This window comes from Orycteropus afer, unplaced genomic scaffold (genome assembly GCF_000298275.1).
Source record: "Orycteropus afer afer isolate SDZICR_OR568_19922 unplaced genomic scaffold, OryAfe1.0 scaffold00277, whole genome shotgun sequence".
Classification (NCBI taxonomy): domain Eukaryota; kingdom Metazoa; phylum Chordata; class Mammalia; order Tubulidentata; family Orycteropodidae; genus Orycteropus; species Orycteropus afer.
In genome coordinates, this window is record NW_006921864.1 from 695497 (window position 1) to 718557 (window position 23061).

The 23061-nt window shown below is 35.7% G+C and overlaps 1 protein-coding gene across 1 annotated transcript in view; it reads right to left on the minus strand.

Moving 5' to 3' along the window:
* HCN1 (hyperpolarization activated cyclic nucleotide gated potassium channel 1) overlaps positions 1-23061 on the minus strand; it is a 670899-nt gene that overhangs the window by 573488 nt on the left and 74350 nt on the right. Inside the window, exon 2 of the mRNA XM_007950552.2 lies at positions 16302-16725. Within this exon, the coding sequence (XP_007948743.1) occupies positions 16302-16725 (424 nt within the window). The remainder of the gene's footprint in view (positions 1-16301; positions 16726-23061) is intronic.

Below are 23061 nucleotides of genomic sequence, written 5' to 3' on the forward strand. Positions count from 1 at the left end.
ATATATATATATATATATATACATGAAGGCAAAAAGGAAATTGTTTTACAATTAGTGAATAGATAAAAACAGTGGTTCTTCAATTAAGGAATAGATTACACTGGCTTTCACCCAAATATTCCATACCCCAGTTTAAGGAACCATGGAATATATAGAACCCTGAGACCCTGATATTGAACTTCCTTGGCCCTACACTAAAAGCTCAATGGTGTGTATGTGTATGCGTGAGCATGTGATCTGATAATGGATATCTTTGTTTTTCCCATAGTTGTAAAATAAAGACTAATAGATATGTTGATGACACTGTTCAAGTCTTCTGGCATGAAATCTAACAGATGGAGAACAGAGGAAAATGCTGCCTCCATAAAACTAAAGGTGATGAATGGAATTCATAGTATTGACTTTCTCAGGATGTAGGGGAAGAGTTGATTTCCCGAGAACTAGAATTATTGCCAGAAACCTCTGTGTTCTCACCTCTTTGGACCAGTATTATTACTTAACCTGTGATACTGCCCACTACATCTCTCAATGACAGTATCAACATGAACAATAAAAATCACAGCAACGACCTGTCCTGTCTTTGAAATGATATTTGAAAACAGCATTTGTGAGCAAATGCATTGTTTTTATGGGTAGAATCTATCAAATACATGGATTATTTTAGTGGCAGCTGCAGCAATAAATAGCAAGAGATGTTATACATGGTCCCATGCAGAACTGAAGGTGGGAGGCACAAGGGACATTAATAGTGTGTTATTGGGGACAATGAAGCATTGTTGATGGGGCTGGTGTTTTCCTATATACAGAATAACTGATGCTTTTGGTCACATAGGTCTGAATGCATATATGTTTCTACATATCTGTTAGACATTTTAAATTGTTCATTTGTGCGTTGTGATAACGTATTTTCTGGTTAGAAATCTTGTGTAAGAACATTCATAATATAGGGAGAGAGATAAAGAGTGAGAGAGACTAGGATCATTTTAGTTAAATCATTGGACAAACTACAGAGTTTCTAAGACTGCCTATAAAACTAATACATACAGCATTTTCTTCCAAAAAACTTCAACACTTAAAAAATTTTCATAAATTTGTATGATTTGAATGCAAATGAAAATGTTTTGTATCCTAGTATAAGGAAGTCATTTGCAATTTCAAGACAATAATACCATTTTGAGTAAAATGTCTTTCCTACTTATAAAACTCAGCAAATCTCAAACCCTAGTAAAACATGGTATTTAACAGCCCTTTTTATCTCAACTAACTAATCAAGGGATGATAATTATCTAGCCCAAATACCACCACTCTCCACTCATACTCCTTTAGTGGACTTTATGAACTGTGGGACTCATCATAAGGCAATGAGATGTAGCTTTAGAATCAGTGTTGAAATATTTTGGTCAACGAGGTCCCACAAATTGAAAATCATATTCATACCTGTAATAATTGTTGATTTCTTTTTTGAACTCCTCCAGTAAATAATAAATTCCCTGTGAGCAGTAGTTGCCAATCATGCATGCTTGTATTCCCATAGCATACCATAGTGCTTGACACCCAATAGATGACCAATTAATATATATGAAATAATTGATTAAATTCTGTTAGCTGCCCTCAAGTCAGCCTCCAACTCATACTATATACAAAAACATAAAGATAAGAAATTTGCATATGAGGAGTCAGGAAAGAATTTGCATACCTAATTGTTTATTTGTATTTAGCATAGCTAGCATGTAATATGGGAGTTCTGGTAGCATAGTGCTTAAGGCATTTGACTGCTAACCAGAAGGCTGACAGTTCAAATCCACCAGCCACTCTTCAGAAGGAAGGTTGGGCAATCTACTTCCATAGTGATACCAACTCGGAAACCCAAGGAGTGATCGTTACAAGTCAGGTCCAACTCGACTGCACATAATAACAAAAATAACAGCATGGAATATATATACAATACTTAGCTGGATGTATAAAGTCATACATGTAAAAATGTGCTATTAAACAGAATTATTTCCAAAAAGTAGCATTTTGCTACAACATGTGTTAACTGAAAAGTTTTTCATCTGAAGGCATAGAGTCACTTTCCAATTTCAAGACATTGGAGAATTTTGGAACATATGAAATAATGATTCAACTCAATGAGGAGGATGAATTATTTAATTGGTAAAATTCCCAACAATAACAGAGACATTAAAACACCCATCTTTGACATTTGGCAAATACTGGTAATTTGGCAGCAGAGAAACACTTAATAAAATGGTGAAATAAAAATTTTTATTGTATGCTGGTGCCCTCTTGTCTTTTCTCCAGCTGAAAGAAACTTCCCACATCCTGGTATACCCTCTTTCTTACAAAAATGCATACTCATTTTGTTTTCTTCTGTTTTGTGTAATTACTCTCAGCTACCAGGCAACCAATACCCTCCTAACATGTTACTTGGTAATGGCTTAAAGTATATTTGAAGTTTAATAGAATCCTCTTAAAGCTGAGAAAACCTTGAATATAAATGAGTCATTGCCCAATAGTTACATCTTAGACAATAAGACAGACATTACAAGAAATAACTGAGACCATAACACCAGTCAGAAAATCTAGCCTCCATTACTCATAATTTAGCCTTGCAAGACAGGAGAGTGACTGGTTTTAGAAACCATAAAACCCACTGCCATAGAGTAGACTCCGACTCATAGCAACCCCTATCGGGTTTCTGAGGCAGTAAATCTTTACAGAAGTAGATTTCCCAGTCCTGCTTCCACAGAGTGGCTGGGGAGTTTGAACCACCAACCTTCTGGTAGCAGTCAGATGCCTTAGGCAGTGTGCTACCAGAGCTCCTTAGAAACCATACATGTTCTAATTATAAAGGCAATTTTTATCTAAGCCTAACTACAAAGCCAGAAGTTCAATAACACTTTCTGAAAAAAATGTTATTGACTTTTTATGATTGTTTTCATTAAAAAATTGTTTTACTTTTTATAAGAAACATATAATGGGGGCTAGGGGATAGGGTAATCGTCAATGAACTAAAGATTGTGTAAAGCTTAGACATCATTTCTATTAATTTCAGATTAGATCAACATGAGGAAGCATCTTTTAGTTGTACAATGTCACTGAAGCCTATGAACTCAAATGTTTGTGGGTATTGCTAGTCAACTCAAAGAAGTTATTCTAGACATTTTTTTGTTCACATAACTGGATATTTTTTGTCCTCACAAATGGGCCAGTAAGCAACATCATGAAAAATGGAGAAAAGATTGAGGCTGTCAAAGATCATCTTAACTTGGATCTACAATCAATGCCCATAGAAGCAGCAATCAAGAAATCAAGCAGTGTATTGCATTGGGCAAATCTGCAAAAAGCTCTTTAAACTGTTAAAAAGCAAACATGCTACTTTGTAGCTAAGGTGTACCTGATCCAAGCAATCACCTCATATGCAAGTGAAAACTGGACAATGAAAAAGTTAAGACCAAAGAAGAACTGATTCATTTGAACTACTGTGTAAGCAAAGAATATTGAACACAGTACAGTCTTTGTCTTCCAGAAAAAGTGCTCACTGGAAGAGAGAATGCTGAGATCTTATCTCACATACTTTGGATATGTTATCAGGAGGAACTAGTCCCTGGAGAAGACATTATGCTTAGTAAAGTGGAACATCCACAAAAAAGAGGAAGACCCTCAACAAGATGGATTGACACAGTGGCTGCAATACTGGCCTCAAACATAGCAAACATAGTGAGGATTGTGCAAGACCAAGTAGAATTTTGTTCTGTTGTAGAGAGGGGCGTTATGAATCAAAACCAACTCATCAACACCCAACAACATTCTGGATATTTATCCTTCCCCTCATGGAGATGTATGTATATACAGAGTGGCAAACTGCTTGCAAATCTAAGCTCCATCATCCTCAAAAGTTACTTGAATCCTCAAGTATTACTACAGTTAAAAAAAAAAAAAAAAAACTCATTGACATCCAGTCAATTCAGACTCATAGAGACCCCCATTGGGTTTCCCAGGCAATAAATATTTAAGGAAGTAGATTGCCCAGTCTTCCTTCCACAGAGTGGCTGGTGGGTTTGAACCACCAACCTTTTGGTTAGCAGTCAAATGCCTTAAGCACTACACCACCAGAGCTCTTTATTATTTCAATATGCATCACTTAATGTCCATTTGGACAAAGATCCAACTATGTGTACTTCCGTGGTTCCGTAAGATTAAAAAAAAAAAAAAAAATGGTTTTGATGGCACATAACAACAACAATGGTTTTCAAGTCCCCACACCCAGACTCTTGCACCACTGGGCCACAGGCATTATACAGGCAGGTGAGGCAGAGGACTTGGTATGGGCTCTTGAGCTTTATCTAGTGGTGGTGGGGGAAGAGCTGGGGGGGGGGGTGCCATGGTGTGGCCCTAGCCAGCTCCAGTCACCACCTTCTCAGCCACCAGCAATGCTGCCCATTACTCCAGCCTTGGCCAGCATCTGCATCAGCAGCAGTAGCAGCAGTGCAGCAGTGATGACAACAGGAAGTGAGCTCCCATAAGGTTTTCATACAGTATTTGCACAATGGCCAAATCACATAATGTCCTATTTCTCATAAGGCATTGTGGACATCACGTGTCACATATCTGTATTAAGTGCTATTAGGTGGGTATGGCTTCTGTAGTGTAAATTGCAAAGCACATGCTACCTCAATCAAAATCCTACTTTTCAGTCTTAAGTATTATCTAGAATATGTTTGAGGAAGAAAGGAATTTTATTTTTCAGAGATTTTATGAAAAAATGAGTGAAATCATTTGACTGGCTGATTATTTCTTGTATTAATATGTTCTTTAGGTTTCACAAAGCATTTTCTTATGTATTTTCCCTTATGATTATTTAGGCAACCACACAAGCCAAGTAATACCCACTACCCACAGTTTAAAGATGAGAAAAGTGACTATAAATGACTTGCTCCAAATACCCCTGACTTTCATTTCAGTGGTCTCAATTCCCTTTATTTCTATGTTCACACAACTCACTTTCCCACAACAATAACAACAGAAGCAGAAAAACAAAAGTAGCATATTGAGAAAATTACACTGCTGTGAATATTCCCACCCACGAACAATCTTTATTGGAAACTCCTTCTGATTCTACCACTTCTAATTTGGATAAGATTTTCACATAATCAGTTCCATTCTCTGACTTCACATATGATTCAAAGCATTTGGAGCCCTATGACAAGTATCCAGAATCCTTACTCATTGTCTACTTTCACTTTAAGATGTAATAAGAAAAAGATTTTGGCTCTCCAGAAAAAAAAACAAAAAAAAGGCCTAAATGGCAGACAACTCAAAATAGCCACCAGAATTATATAACCAACTAAATGTATTTCCTTTTCACACTAAGACAAGACTCCTATAATACAAAATCTAAAGTGCATACATCAGCAAGACAGAAAGAGAAGTCAAAGTAGGTCTTCCATAGCCATCATCCAGTGTGTTGGAAGGGTTCTAACTTTATTTATTCTTGAGATTTCATAACACAGTTACAATGGATTATAAAAAGACTTTCTGTGATGATTTCTAACATATTTAATTACTATGCTTTGTCCGAAGGTGCTCTGGTAGCATAGTGCCTAAGGCACTTGACTGCTAACCAGGAGGCTGGCGGTTCAAACCCACCAGCCACTCCTTGGAAGGAAGGTTGGGCAATCCTACTTCTGTAGTGATAACTGCCTCGGAAACCCAAGGAGGTGTTGCTAGGAATCGGGGCCGACTCGATGGCAAATAACAACAACATGCTTTGTCCAATTAAATCTGAATCAACTATTACTTTTGCCAAAATAGAAATATAACTTTGTTTTCTAAAATATTTTAAAATAACAAAACAATTTTCACACTATATCAGATTAAACTGAAGGACTGATTTGTTAAAAATTGACAACAAAAGAGTGTACTTTTTCCCTGTATAATTAGGTAAGTATATCCAATAGCTCCCTCGGAGATGAATTTAACCACATCTCATTGGAAGAAAATAGTATTGCTTATTTTGTAACAATATTATCATGTTATTTGTAAAATCAAAATTTTCTTGAGGGGCACTTTATCATCTTCTGATACATGTCATGTGTTATTACTTCTTTCTTGTTTTTAGACAGGTTCATGGTGTACAGACCAATTAAGTGACTTGTTGGATTGAGATAATTGCTCAGATCATTAAAGTAACATATGTTTGTTATGAAATACCCTGTAAGTTGAACCAGACTTCTGTTTAAACCAGAATCAAATAACAAGCTATATTTCAAATATTCATGAACCAATGATATTCTCAATTTTCACTCTAATAGCACATCGGACCAAAACCAAGTCTACTGCCATCTACTTGATTCCCACTCAGCAACCCCAATAGGGTTTCCAAAGTTGTAATTTTTTATGGAAGTAGATTGCCTCATCTTCCTCCCAGGGAACAGCTGGTGGGTTTGTTCCACTGACTTTTGGTTAGCAGCCTCACTAACTGTGCCACCATCACTCCTTTAACAGCACATAGATGACTCTAAAATCCCCGCAGCCATAACATATGAGATATATACCTACACCCACAATGAAATAAAAAATGAAGCACTTATCTGGAAGCTCAGAAAAATATAAGGCAGAAAACATTTTGTTCTAAATTAGGCTGATCCATTTGCTACTTTAATTCTCTACTTGGTGGATTCTGAGCACAAGAAATGCATAAAGCAATATTTAAAATGGCAATGAGCACAATAAAGTGCCAAGAGCTGAACTTTCTTTCAAGATTTTTGCATTTTAAACTAGTAGAAACTTTTGTAATAATGGTAATTTACATTCCTATGTACTTCATAATTTATAAAATGTACAAAATACAGTCATAATAACATCTCCTTTGAGCCTTTAAACAATTCTATCAGATCGGACACAAAATTATCATTATACTTATACTGACAAAGAAGAACTTTATTGATTTTGTCCATGATTTCTAAATTCTCTTCCAAAATTTCCCAAGGTTATCCACTTAGAAAGACATATACATTCAATTTTAATTGTAAAAGTTGCCATATTTAGGATGCTTTCCCTAGAACTTCTCTTCCATCCTCCATTAAACAAAAAAAAAAAACAAACTCAATGCCATTGAGTCGAACCCAACTCATAGCAATCCCTCTAAGGGTTTCCAAGGTTTTCCAAGTAGATTGCCCAACCTTCTTTCCGAGGAGTGGCTGGTGGGTTTGAACCGCCAGCCTTTTGGTTACCAGTCAAGTGCCTTAGGCACTATGCCACCAGAGCTCCCATACACTCATAATACAGTATTTCCATATTTGCTTTGCTGTCTACATTGTAATTGTTGCTAACTTAAATTCTATTGGACTGCATATTTGCTTTTCTTACTGAGGAGTCCTGGCTGGTGCAAAAGGCTAACAGGCTAACACATTCCGATGCTAACTGAAAGGCTGGAAGTTGGAGTTCATCCAGAGGTACCGTGGAGAAGAATCTGGGGAGCTACTTCTGAAAAATCAGCCACTGGAAATGCTGTGGAGCATAGTTCTGCTGTTACACATATGAGGTTATCATGAATCAGGGTGGACTCAGGGATGACAGCAAAGTCATTTTTGCTTTTGTTGTTGTTTTTCCTGCTGAATTAAAAGTCCCTGGAGGGTATAATTTAATTCATTCAGTAAGAACCTTTGTGTCTTACTAGATGACACAACCTTGCTTGCTGAAAGTCAGGGTGACTTGAAGCACTTACTGATGAAGATTAAAGGACTACAGTCTGCAGTATGGATTACATCTCAACATAAACAAGATGGAAATCCTCACAAGTGGACCAATAAGCAACATCACGATAAATGGAGAAGATTGAAGTTGTCAAATATTTCATATTACTTGGATCCACAATTAACACTAATGGAAGCAGCAGTCAAGAAATCAGAAAACATATTTCACTGGGCTAATCTGCTGCAAAAGACCTCTTTAAAGTGCTGAACAGCAAAGATATCTCTCTGAAGACTAAGGTGCAACTTTTTCAAGCCATGGTATTTTCAATTGCCTCAGATGCATGTGAAAGCTGGACAATGAATAAGGAAGACTGAAGAATTAGAGTTGATGCTTTTCAGTTGTGGTGATGAGAAGAATAATGAAAGTAGCATGGACTGCCAGAAGAATGAACAAATCTGTCCTGGAAGAAGTACAGCTGGAATATTCCTTGGAAGTGAGAATGCCCAGACTTGGGTCTCACCAACTTTGGTCATGTTGTCAGAATGGACCATTCCCTGGAGAAAGATATCATGATCAGTAAAGTGGAGGTTCAGCGAAAAAGGGGAAGACACTCAATGAGATAGATTGACCCAGTGGCTGCAACGATGGGCTTAGGTATAGCAAAGATTGTGATGGTGGCACAGGGCCGGGCAGTGTTCCGTTGTGTTGTACATAGAGTCGCTACGGGTCAGAGCCAAACTGATGGCACCTAACAACAACAACATTTTCAAAACACTATGATAGGACAGGAAAGGTATGGTCTGGCCCTTCTGAAATTTAATATATTGGAAAGGCATGGTTTAAGAAAAACTACAAAAACAATGAGTGTTACATAGCAAAAGCACATGAGACTATGCAAACATATTACAGACAGAACTGACTTTAAGAAATTAGTCAATTCCACCCTGAGAAAGTGATGCTGAAATTAAAATGTGATGGGTAAAGTTCAGTTGGTGAAAGAAAAAATGTTCTAAGAAATATGAACCACCTGTGTAAGGGCCTATGAACAGAGTAATTGAAAAACAGAAGGAAGTTCAGCATGCTTACAGAACAATGAACAGAGTTTCAGAGGCTGAGGTGGGAGAGTTTGGCACAGATCAGATTTCAAAGGGACTTGAATTTTAGATTTTATTCCAATGATAATGACAAGTCATAGAACTATGTTAGGCAGTAGGTGGCATGGTAATATTTACTCTTCAGAAATATCACTGCTGATGAGGAGAAAAGCAAGGTTGAATTTTAAAAATTACTTATGAATTTATTCCAGAAATGTGTCCATATTGTGAGGAACTGACATTGGCTTGGGCGATGATAGTGATAGAGAGGATAGGGTGAAGGACTTATAGGCTTCAGACCATGTTCAAGAAGTAGAATCAAAGGGGCTTGGTTATTGTTAGTTCTGGAGAATGCAAGAAGAGGAGACAACGTGTCTCTCAGATTTCTGATCTGAGCATCAGGAAACATGAGAGCAGGAGGAACCTGCAGGGAAAATGGACATAATGAGCTTGAGGAGTCCATGAGAGATCTTTGTGGAGAAGTCACACAGTCATGTATAGTTGAGGATGGGGAGCCTAAGCTTGAAGCTTTGTCTATAAGTGTAGTTATTATCGATACATAGCTGTAAAAGTTTATAAAAACATGCAAGTAAAGGACATGGATTGGGACAAAGACAAGGCATTAAGAAAGTCTAATGTTTTCATTTTCATGTATGGAGCCATATTTCAAATTGAATCTTATCTTGCAATATTTAAAGCTTCAGGTTTATAGTGACCTAGTGCAATGCACTGGCCACAGAGCATGTCCCAAATTATAACTTTTACCACTAATGCACACACTCACACACACACATGCACACACACATAGGTCATTTCTTCTTAGTTGTCTTGTGTTAACAGCATCTCTCTTACTCAAACAGTCTTGCCACATTGTATCTTTGAACTTCAGGGTAACTGTCATAGTATCACCTTCACAAATGCATATATGATAGTTAAAATAATACTCTAAGAATAAAATTAATTATTTAAAAACCTCTTAGTTTAACCTGAGAAGGAAGTATAAGAAAAGAGTAACAACTTATACATATATGAAGATCCACAATATTATATTTTATGTAGAAAAGCAGTCAAACAATTAGGTAGTTCTGAGAAAGTTTAAATGAATAAAAGACAGCATTGGCATTTTAGAATACAGAATCCTAAAGTAACATAACCAATAGAGGACACCTAGTGGTCTTTAGCAGAATTAATATTTGCCTGCAGAAAATATTAGGCAACATACAAATGTGTTGATATCCATCAGCATACTAATCTGAGAATGATATCATCATGAATCATATTTATAAATATTATAAGCATATAGCTAAATATACTTCAAATAAATTCCATATGCCTTATTTCATTTGAGCTTTATGACTATTCTATTAAGTATATACGTATAAATAATCCACTTTAACTCTTTTTCTGTAGATTAACTAGAAAATAAAAGACAGAGTTGGAATAAACACCACATATAACAATTCTTAGTTTAAGACCCATTTTACACCACCAGAAATATTAAAATATCACCAATAAAATTGATATTTAATTGCAAAACATTACAAAAGCCTTATCATACTATGTAAACTGATTAAAAATAAATAAATAAAACTAAACCCACTGCTGTGGAGTCAGATCCTACTCACAACAACCCCTCTTTGGGTTTCCAAGGCAGTATCACTACGGAAGTAGATTGCCCAACCTTCCTTCTGAGGAGTGGCTGTGGGTTTGAACCACCGGCCTTCTGGTTAGCAGTCAAATGCCTTAGGCACTATGCCACCAGAGTTCCCTATAAACTGATACAAACCTTTTAAGGTCAAGAGTATTAGCAAAGATAAACCTCCTTTCAGATATCTGAAAAAAGTATCCTGCTTGCCACTAGTTGTATATACAAGCAAGTAAGGGATAAACATCTCTCCTAATAGTTATTATTAGCTCTCTCCTCGGTGCTCTCCAATCTTTTTGCTCTTCAACACTGTAAAACATAAATTCCCTCCCTAAAATGCCTCAATAAAGCTATATTTAGTGAGTCTATCATAAGCAAAAATTCCCATCTACTCATCCAAATTCACTCCTTTCACAACTGTGCTCCATTCACCACAGATACAGAGCTATTCTGCTAGACTGCTTCATACCTCCATGTCTTACTGGAATGCACTCTTTTGCCTGGTCCATTTTGTTCAGTTTGGTAATCCGGACTCTTGCTTCAAAACAGAGTTATAACCCTCCTCTTGTGAAAAAGCTGCACTGTTCTCTCCCTCCTTTATGCCACCTCTTACCACACCATCTGTGAATATTTGCTTACATGTCTGCTTTTGGTATAAAATGGGGATCGGTTTTGTATTCTCATATGCACCATCTGCACATAAAGACTACTCAGTAAAATGCTTTGAGTGAAAAATACACATTTTCTTGTAAGTATGTTATGGATTTAGAACATGGAAGATTGCCATGTACTTGGATAGGTATGACCTGATCATATACAATTCTGTACTACTCTGCAAGGAGAATCAAGGGCAAAAGTTGATACTGGCTCTTCCCTGTGGACATTTATATCCAATAAGAGAAAAAGAAAATACATGTAATGAAGCATTAGTGACCAAATTATTGACATGAACAAATGCACTCAGGGTCAGTAAAAGTTTAAAATGTAAAGGTATTGACTGTAACAGAAGAGTCCAACAGTATAAACCACTTTCTGGAGATAAGTATGTGTTTGATTTTTAAGGGACTGATAGAAAGGTAAGTTTTCTAATTCTGAGGTCTGACACACTCAAAATTACAGAAATGAAAAAGAAATAATATGTGCAATAAATATAATAAAACTAAGGAACAAACAGAAATCTGAGTTATTGGGTGTAAATACAAAGTGACAATGGTGAGACGGGAGAAGAATTTGCTGGAGAGCCTTGAAGGCATACCAAAGAAACACAGATCCGATGTGATAAGCAATAGGCAGTCTCTCTAACTTCTAGTACAGAGCAAGGGAAACACCAGCATCTGCTTATAACAAGTCTTAGAATATGTATTACATGTTATAGATAGATAATTTATAGCAAGAGTTGGTTTATTATATAAACTTGTTAAAATGAAAAATTTACCAAAGGGAGAAACTGCAGTCTGTGTTAGATTTCTGTGAGATAAATATACTTATTAGTGCTCTGCTGATAAACATAATTTGTATATAAATCTCTCTCCAAACAAAAAATAAATATAAAAATCTAGTACCAATTGCTAGAAGACCATTGCCATGCTCTAGATGCATTATTCATCTGAAATAGCAACGTATATAAGGAGATCAACCATATGTCCTCTTTTCTGATTCATAATGTGTTAATTTAATTGTCATATGTCAGAAAGGGAGGGTGCTGAGAGACAAAATGAAGGAAGTAAAAATTATGCCTCTGCATTCCAAAGCCATACTTATGATACGACCTTTGTACCCACATTTGTAGGATTCTATTTGAATCCTAAAAATAGATAATAATCTTTACAGAGTAGTATTTCTTCTTTCAATTACTATTTGTTTAATCGCTAAAAGATTCATCAAGAGCCACCTTACTGTGATACAATAATTGGCATCAGCAGCTGTACCGTTAGTTTCCTAGAACTCTACCTTTGCAAATGGAATAATCTCCTACAGATTAAGCTTTTAATCTTCTCTTTATCCTTTCAGTTGCTTGTGATTGTCTTAAATTGGTAATAATAACCCATTTGATTTCCGGGGATTTCCTCACTGTATGTCTCTTTTAGGAGGATTATAAAGAATTGACTCCCTTGTGAAAGGTTACAAACACCAGTCTGGTTTGGAAGACTGTCTTTACTTGAAAAACAATGACAATGCTGAATAAGAGAATGATTTTAAAAAACCAATATGAGAGTGGGAAATATTCACCTCAGTAATCTGGAGATAACAGGAAAAGTCACTTTCAGGCCTGAATTATCTATATAATCTCCTCAGTTTTGCCCTTCACTATCAGAAAGTACTATTCCTACATTCTAAAATCATTGATCTGACCTTTGCTCATGAAAACACCTTCACTCCTGACTTAATACCATAAATTTCCAAATCAGCTATATTCATTACATACAACTTTAGTAATAATAACAACATAAGTGCCAAATTTGTCATTCTGTGTTTCACTCACAATATTTCTCTAATTTTTCTAGCTTTGGGGCTACCTGTTTTTTACTTGAACTAATACACACACACACACACACACGCACGCATACACATATATATAAATATATATATATATATTTACATACATATATTTATTTATATACATATATATGTATATATGCATATATACACACACATATATGTTTATATATGTATGTATGTATGTATGTATGTATATATATATGTATCATTGAAGATTAAAGCACAGTTTTCTATAGAAAGAAGCACTTTCCTAGGGAATGATTCATTTAGAACTGTGGCAGTTTCCAGACTTCACACATTACTTCCCCAAATTTGCTGAATTTAGCATTAGCCAGCTTGGTACTAAAACGCTCAGAACTCAAAGACATGTGGGTGAACTCACATCTTCCCTGCAGTCTTATTCCAAATGCTTGCTAAGTTACTTCTTCTGATTATTTGTTGTATTTCTACTTGTAAACACATCCTGGTGGCATTTATAAAAATCAGGTAGAGATGTGCCAGTTCGGAACCATTCATGTTTCTTTGTGATTATGATTTGAATTATGTAGGTGGCTTCAAAACAATGAATTTGTACTAAATTTTGGATTAGTTATTACTCTAATTCTTGCCTATTTAAGAGTATTACTAATAGAAATTAAATATCCATTATTTCTACAATATTTTATAGGGGTATCATATAATCAAGGAAATATTTTTTCACCTAAATGAGTTTATGATTCATTTACTAGCCAGGTCATTTATTTATAAGAAACATTTTGCCCACTCAAAACTCTGGCCAGAATGTGTTTGGTTACCAAATATCTGGAAGTGCATATTAAATTGCATCTTATAATATCAATGACAGTGAATTATATCATGAATTACTTCATGGTATCTTTAAAACACCATCACGTTACACAGATCTAGATGCCTCTGACCACTGCCAGGAAACAGAGGACATTGGTTTTAAGCAGTGTCCTCCTTCCATGACCGCTTGGCCTGTCATTTTATCTGATAGGTTACCATCTGTTCATCCTGCTGCCACTCTCTAAGGTAACTGGGTTAAAAATACAAGACATGGGAAATAGTCACATTGCCTAATGTATTTTTAATTATTTGTAGCAGTGACTTTTCTTCTCCTAGGCTATTCATGAAAATATTTTCTGTGACTATGTTTTAACAGGCTAATATTTGATTCTGTTATATTGCATGGACTAATGTTTATACAATTTCAACTCTGATAAACATATAAAACAGTAGAACATGAAGATATTTCTAATTTTGAAAGTATATATCACAGTGAGAGGCTATATGGTTTTATGGTTCAGAGCACTGGCTCTGGCATCATTGTTCTCTGTAAAACGTTGGTTAATGATAATTGTGTCTATATAACTATGTTGTTATGATAATTCAACAAGATAATCCATGCAAAATATTAATAAACTACTTGACATATAATAAGCCTTCCATAAATATTTCTTTTCATTATCAATAATCATTCTTGCTTTGGTATTAATCTCAAATTGGTAAAATAAAGCTTTGAGACAATAAGTTTTTTTAATATATATTTTAGATGTAATGTGCTGTATGGAGACTAGTTAAAAAATGACTCTAATTTCTCAAGTGTACTGCATTTGATTTTAAATATATTCCATATCCATATTTTAAGAATGATCCATTTTTATGCCTTTTCAGCAGTGTATTATGCAGTGTTTTATTATTGCATGTCATTTCCTAAAATCCTGTGAAACAAAATGTCACTGACAAGTACACACAAAACACTGCTACAGCCTCCCAAAAGCAAAGAGCTAATGTTCACAGAGATTCCATTTTATGACTTGTTTAAACTTAAATCCAAAAGTATAATTCACTTTAAAATGCCAAAAAAATAGAAGAATTTCTCCAGAGAGTAAAGCAACAATCATTCCATGGCCAGTGTATGGCTTTTGTTAGTTAGGTACTCTGGAAACTTTTTTAGTCTTCATTTTTATGTAGACAGTAAAATTCAGCTTATAAATAATATAATAACATAGACTAAGAAAGAAAGGAAAGTCAAAAGGGTCATGTGCAGACTGGGGAATTAAGCACATCAGCTCCTTAACTTGGTACATTTAACTGATAGCATATTTTACTGAGATCTTTGGAAACTCCAGTTAGGTGACCTTTTTAGGCTCCATTCACTGCCTAAGAATAATAGATGACCTACTAAGCAAAACTGAGCCAAAACCCAAATTACTGTGGTTTTCTGTGTAATAGTTTCCACCTTGAGTGTCAAGCTTTTCAGCATTAGAAAATTTAATAACAAGAAACAATAATTTATAATTTTGGCAAAGTGCAATAATGAGCAAAAATATTATATATAAATCAAAGATTTTATATACACAACTTGCAATACCTCCTCCCAAAACACAATGTGTATTATTCAAACTTAAATTCCCCAAACGTTCAACCACTCTGAACCACTCAGAAAGGCATCAGTACAGGAGATCCTGAACAAAGTAGAAGGAAAATGTGGAACAAAACAAAAAATAATAAAGAAGACAAGGGTTCCTGGTCTGACAGAGACTAGTAAAGCCACCAAGATTATGGACCCTAGTCAACTTTCAGGCCTAGAACTGAACTCACTCCTGTGGCTTTCAGCCAAACAAAAGACAGGCATATAAAGTGAATATATACACAGGTAGGTACTCTCCTTAGAATAACCAATCATGGGAGATCAGAAAGGCAATATTTGCAAGGATATAGCTCAAATGGCAGGAAGGCATAGGAAAGAAGGACACAGGGCAAGGTAACCACAGGGAGGAAGTGAGAAGAGTGCTGTTACATCATGGGGATTGCAATCAACGTCATGAAACAAAATGTGGATGAACTGCTATATAGAAAGTAAATTTGTTCTGTAAACTTTCACTCAAATCACAACTAATAAAAAAAATTCTCTAAATTTTCAATATTGGGAAAAACATACATCACATTATCTCATAGAGCTAATGATACAAACTGGATTGGCAACCAAACCCTAAATTTGGCTGTGACAGATTATACTTGATGTATTTATATTATAGTAAAATGGTCTCCCAATTTGGGAAGTGCATAGATTAAGGTAAAATTTGTTGATTAAAATGGATTTAGTGTAAAAACAAAGATTAAATTGACATGAAATAATTATTTTACAATAATTAATTTTTTCAGCTGATTTAAATCCACTATTTGACTATCATTAGAAGATTCTAAAATATCTCTTATTCACCAAAATGATTAATAAAAGAAAATATTCTCTTGAATTTCTTAAAACTCATTACACACAGTGTAGTTGTTTATTTTGAAACAATCATACTTAAAAATCTCATTATTTACTGGCTTTAAAAAAAGTAAAAGATGTGTCTTACCTCTTCCCACTGATGTATGTATCTAATTAACCTTGAAAGTCGTAATAAACGCAAGAGACTCAGGATTTTTGTAAACCTCACAATACGCAGTGCCCTCGCTGTCTTGTAAACTTCTGAATCCATTCCTTTTTCTACTATGAGAAAGATATAATCCACTGGGATTGATGAGATGAAGTCAACCACAAACCAGCTTTTTAAATAATTCATCTTAATCACTTTAGGGTCCAGGATGATTTCAGAACTGTCTTCATTGACAGTCCCAGTCCTAAAATTCATGATCAGGTCCAACAGGAAAACAGTATCTGATGCCACATTGAAAATAATCCATGGTGTTGTTGTTTGCTCTGTGAAGAATGTGATTCCAACTGGTATGATGACCAGATTTCCAACCATCATTATAAGCATTATTAAGTCCCAATAAAATCTAAAATAAAGCAAACCAAAAATAATCAGATTTTAAGACATAGAACATAACCATTCCATTATTTCCCCCACTATATATGTATATATCATCTATATATCTATATATCATTTGACCTTTGATCAAATATATGCCTAAAAGAACAAAGAAAGGTTGTGTAAAACATAATTTTTAATGGATTTAAATATAATTCTAAGTAAAATGAATACATTCCTAAACAAAGTCATAATGTCTATAGAATTCTGAGTGATATTTGATATAAAGATTTATATTAAAAAATCCCCATACCTTCATTTACCTAATAAAAAGTAAACACGACCTGTCCTATAGTTAACACAGAAACTGAGTGGAAAACAGAAAGGAATACAAGAGCAGAAGATCTACCTTTAAAAACTGCTTAGTAAAGACTCTTTGGAGGTGGTTTGAAATATTGCATATATCTGTTACCAATCATAGTTTAGAATTAACAATAATTAAGTACAGCACTCTAATAAGTTTGGTACTACAAATATATCTCTATGAGTATAAACCAAACCAAAACCAAACTCACTGCCGTTGAGCCGGATCAGACACATAGGAACCCCTCCTTGGGTTTCCGAGGTGGTATCACTACGGATATAGATTGTCTGATCTTCCTTCATAGAATACTTTAATATACTCCCACTATTTTTCTTTCTTTAAAATACCGGATTTAATTATGAATGTGCCTATGATTACTACTTATCTTTTAAAACACTCTGGTGGCATAGTGCATAAGGCATTCGACTGCTAACCAGAAGGTTAGAACTTCAAACCCACCAGCCAATCCGAGGAAGGAAGACTGGGCAATTTACTTACTTCCGTAAAGATTAACTGCCTGGGAAACCCAATGAGGGTCACTATAAGTCAGAATCAACTTGATGGCAGTGTGTTTCCTTTGGTTTTGGTTTTAGGTTAAAACTGGGTAAAACAATAATTCTGTTTTAGGTTTACAAAGCTTAACTAAGTTCATCAGGGATGATAGTGTTATTTGCAAGAGGGTTCTTTCAGTCTATGAGCAGTGTAGTTAACAGACTGGATAATAGACTATTTATAGTCGTTATAGTATATACATATGAAAATGAAAAAGAAATCAACTCAAACAACTGTATGATCATGAATTACTTTCCAGAAACAAGAGTTGCTTCATGCTAGTCAAGGTGCCCTCATCAGAAAGTTCGACTGCATAAATAATAAACTTATCTGAAAGAAATTTCTGTTAACCAACACATTTTTTGTTTCACCTTAATTCTCACACTTAAACTATTGGGCTACATCTTGGTAAGGTATACATTAGCATAAAGGAGCCCCAGTAGTGGAGTGTTAAGCATTCTGCTGCTAACTAAAAGGTCTGTGGTTTAAACCCACCAGCTACTCCATGAAAGAAATATGGCAGTCTGTTTCTATAATTATAGTCCTGGAAATGCTATGGAGCAGTTTTATTATGTTCCATAGGAGTTGCTATAGGAGCTCTAGTGGTGTAGTGCTTAAAATATTTGACTGCTAACCAGAAAGCTGGTGGTTCAAACCCACCAGCCACACCTCAGAAGGAAGAATGGCAATCTACTTTCATAGAGAAACTGGCTCAGAAACCCAAGGAGGGGTCACTATGAGTCAGTATAGACCAATGGCAGTGAGGTTTTTTTTTTGTTTGTTTTTGTTTTTGTTTTCTTTTTTGGATAGGGTTGCAGTGGGTCATAATGGACTCAAAGGCAATGGGTGTTTGAATGGATACATTTACATAAATCTTTAGAATTATTATCATCCCTAATTATGAATGACTGCTGGTATTAAAGCAGTAGTATAATAGAGAACTATAATAGACTGTGTCTCTCCTTGTCTTTACCCCCACCGCCCATAGTATAAAAAGGATAATTGTCTGGCACTTTGAGGATTTCACCAGTGTTTCTATCAAAACGAAGCTGTACATTTATGGGCAAGGCAAAACATGTATGTCAATTATGCACTGTCAATTTAAATGAAGCTTCTTTTCTTTCTTTTTTTCTCTTCCTTTCCTAATGAAAATACAAAATGCACCATTTAACACACTATAGACAAAGAACAGATGCAATGGAAATGCAATTTTGCAATAGTCATTTCACACAGAACTGACATCATTGAACTCTAAAATGCTATCACGTGTACTCTGAGGATTTTCACTTTTCTGGACACTCTTATCACTCTCCTCTGTGGGTTTCTCTCTCTGTTCTTCCCTTTGAAAGCTATCATTTCCCAGGATATCACACATAACCCTTCTATCTTCTATTCCACACTTGCTCTTTGTACATTATTATACACTCACCCATGTCTTCACTGATTAATCCACAACTGATGACTCCACAAGTTTTATCTCCAGTCCATTCTTGTCTTCTAAGTCTCCAGGCCCTGATAATCAGAAGCCTGTTAAGTCCATCCCTGTGCATATCTTGAAACCATGTGACACAGCATATTTTAGCACAAAGGTGTTTTCTATATCCTTCATGTATTCTTTACCCACCACTCATCTGTCAGTTTATCATACTGTGGTGGCTGTGTGTCGCTGTGATGGTAGAAGGTATACCACTGGCATTTCAAATACCAGCAGAGTCACCCATATTCAACAGATTCCAGTGGAGCTTCCAGACTAATACAAACTAGGAAGACAGGCCTGGTGATCTTCTTCCAAAAATTAGCCAATACAAAACTTATGGATCACAGCCAAACACTGGCTGACTCTCTTGGGTTGGGGATTTTATCCGGATTTATCGATCACTGGAGAAGGACATCACATTTGGTAAAGTAGAGGGCCAACGAGAGTACGAAGACCCTCAGTGAGATGGATTGGCATGAAAGCTACACCAATGGACTCACACATGCCAGTAATCCTAAGGAGTATGTAACATTTCATTCTGTGGCACCCATGATTCAGAGTGGACTTGCTGGCAGCTATCCATCTATCATCTGTTTATCAATCATATCTACCTGTCTATATTTCCACCTCAGAGAACGAGACAAATCTATACCTGATTTCTAAGCCAGAAACCTTGGAGTCATTTGGGATAGAACATAGTCCTAAACCTGCCTCCCTATGTCCAATCAGTCACCAAAGTTGTTATGTGTACTGTACTTATTCATTTCCCCAAACAATTTCTACTGTAGCTAACCTCACAGCTGTTTAATTTAGAAAAGGGATACTTAAGTTCTCTAATCCTAAATTTTCTAATCTGTAAAATAAGGATTATGTGGCGTAGTGCCTAAGGCATTTAACTGCTAACCAGAAGGCTGGCGGTTCAAACCCACCAGCCACTCCTCAGAAGGAAGGTTGGGCAATCTACTTCCACAGTGATACTGCCTCAGAAACCCAAAGAGGGGTCACTATGAGTCGGATCTGACTCATCGGCACTGTGTTTGGTTTGGTTTGGTATAAAAGCAAATGTATAGGGTTGTATGAATGAAAAGAACTAACACATGCAAATCTTAGTGGAGGGTTTCGCATATAGTATCTGGTGGCACACAATGCTAATGGTATATTCAATATCCATTTACTCTTCTTTATTTGCCAAAAGACATCCAATTTTATGCTGAAGTCCACTGAAAACTCCTCAGGTCCACAGACAACCTTATATTACTGTCATTAAGATAGAAGCTTTTCTTTGGAGGAAAAATCACATTCCACTCCTCTTAGGCAACAGAGATGAAAAGAATAAAGTGCCATCCATTCCTTATTATAGCATTACTGTTTCCCATACCATAACTTTCTATAAGCCATACTTAAATATGGTCTGAAGCCATTAACTAGCTCAATATCTACATAAAGCATCGTTGTTGTTGTTATGTACTGTCAAGTTGGACCCGACTCATAGTGACCCCCTCCTTGGGTTTCCAAGGCAGTATCACTATGGAAGTAGATTGCCCCATCTTCCTTCCGAGGGGTGCCTGGTGGGTTTGAACCACTAACCTTCTGGTTAGCAGTCAAGTGCCTTAGGCACTATGCTACCAGAGCTCCCTAAATCTTATAATTTCTTTAATATATAATGGGCTGTTTTACAGACACAAGCATAGCTCTTGACTTGGTGTTATATAAAAGTTTCTTTGGCTAATATGGATCATTCCTTAGCTAGCCAAGGAAAACAATACCATCCACTCAAGTATGATAGATCTCTGCTTTTCAATCAACTGTGTTCCTGCACTGATCTCATAAGTTTCACCTTATAATAGACAAACCAAAACCAAACTCACTGCCATCGAATTAGATCTGACTCATAATGACCCATCCTTGGGTTTCTGAGGCCTAAGGCACTTGACTGCTAACCAAAAAGCTGGGAGTTCAAACCCACCAGCCACTCCTCAGAAGGAAGGTTGGGCAATCTACTTCTGTAGTGATACCACCTTGGTAACGCAAGGAGGGGTCGCTATGAGTCGAGTCTGACTCCACAGCACATAACAACAACAACAACAACATCACTAAAGAAGTAGATTGCCCAACCTTCCTTCTGAGGAGTGGCTGGTGGGTTTGAACTGCCACCCTTCTGGTTAGCCGTCAGAAATACTTGAGGTACTATGTCACCAGACCTCTTTTTAAATAGACTTAATAAACTAATGTTTCTAATTATAGTTTTAAAGGCACTCTGGTGGCACAATGACATTTGACAGCTAACCAGAAGGCTGGCAGTTCAAACCCATCAGCCACTCTGCAGAAGGAAGATGAGGCAATCTTCCTTAAAGATTTACTGTCTTGGAACCCAATGGTTATCTGTATGAGTAGAAATTAACTTGATGGTAACGGGTGATTTTTTTTTTTTTAATTTAATTATACCTTTTTACTATTATTACTATAAACACACACACACACACACAAAAAAAAAAAAAAAAAAAACTTCACTGCCACAGAGTTGATAACAACTCATAATGACCACCATTGGGTTTCTGAGGTGGTAAATCTTTATGGAAGTAGATTTTCTCATCTTCCTCCCATAGAGTGGCTGGTGGGTTGGAACTGCCAATCTTTGGGTTAGCAGTCAAATGCCTTTGGCACTACACCACCAGAGCTCGTTTTATTACATGAGAAAGTAATAATTATAATTACTAATAGATTAACTGTAATTGTCATAGTTAATTAATTTTTTATGTAAAGAATCCATCCCCCCAATTAGTGTTTAGAAGACAAAAAGTGGCATTTTAATAATTTATTCATGATAATAAACTGTGAGGATTTTAAAATTCAGTCATACTTCTTTCTCTCTATCCACTTGCAGCCCTTTCAGACTTGTAGTAAGTAAAAACAATCCTACATTCCCTAAAAAAAAAAAAAAAATCCATTATCCTTGAGGTTTCCTTGTCTCACAATCTTATGATATCTATTCTAATGAAAATAACTGATGCCATATATTTCTAACTTAAAGCCCTAAAGACATTTAAACAATTGCCATACTTGGTTACTGGACATGCATGCCTTTAAAATTTTCTTTCTTAATACTCAATGAAAGGCTTTATTCTCCCCCTTTCTGTTGTTAAATATATATGTGCTATTAAACAGAATTGGAGGAAGTACTTCTGGTTGAGACCTGAAATGGTACCAGATTTATACACATATCTCCTATTTCAAAGTGAAAGTTAAATGATGTCATAAACAGGTCTCATCAAGTAACCCTTTAAGAATCACTCCTAAAAGAAAAATAAATAGAAATCTCCAAAATATGTGCACTTCCAACAAGTTTCCAGGAAATATAGCACCATCTTTATGGATGATACACAGTCATAGTGTGGCATGTCTGTGAACTCACTGGTTTTAAACTTACTGGTGCTCTGGGACAGTCATAAATCTCACTAGATGAAATAAAAAAGTTTTGTGTCATTCTATGCAAAAGAGTGTCTTCGTGACATGAATTAAATTATATTTTTAGACATCAGCCCTATATCAAACAGATGTCTATATCAAATTATTTGGCAACATTAATCAATAAATAAAAAATTTGAATTTATTCTTTATAATAACACATAGTCCTCACAACCATGTACCAAATATTAAAACAGATTCAGCTTTCAAAAGTCCAATACATATATCAATGGTTAAGCACAAAACTCTTGCAAAATGATGTAAGGAGCTATCACTTCAAATCCTGTCTTCCTCCTAGGACTCTCCATGGTGGCTCATCCCTCTGAGTCTCAGAGATCATTTGTCACTTTACACACTTCACTAGACACATAGGTGCCGTCAAGTCGTTAATTAATACTTACAGTAGAATTCATGTTTTGCAATATCTATGCCTTTGTTCTGATTTACAAAGTTGTTTTCTTGTGCTGGTCCATTATTTAGTCTAATATGTTGATGTCTTTCAAAGT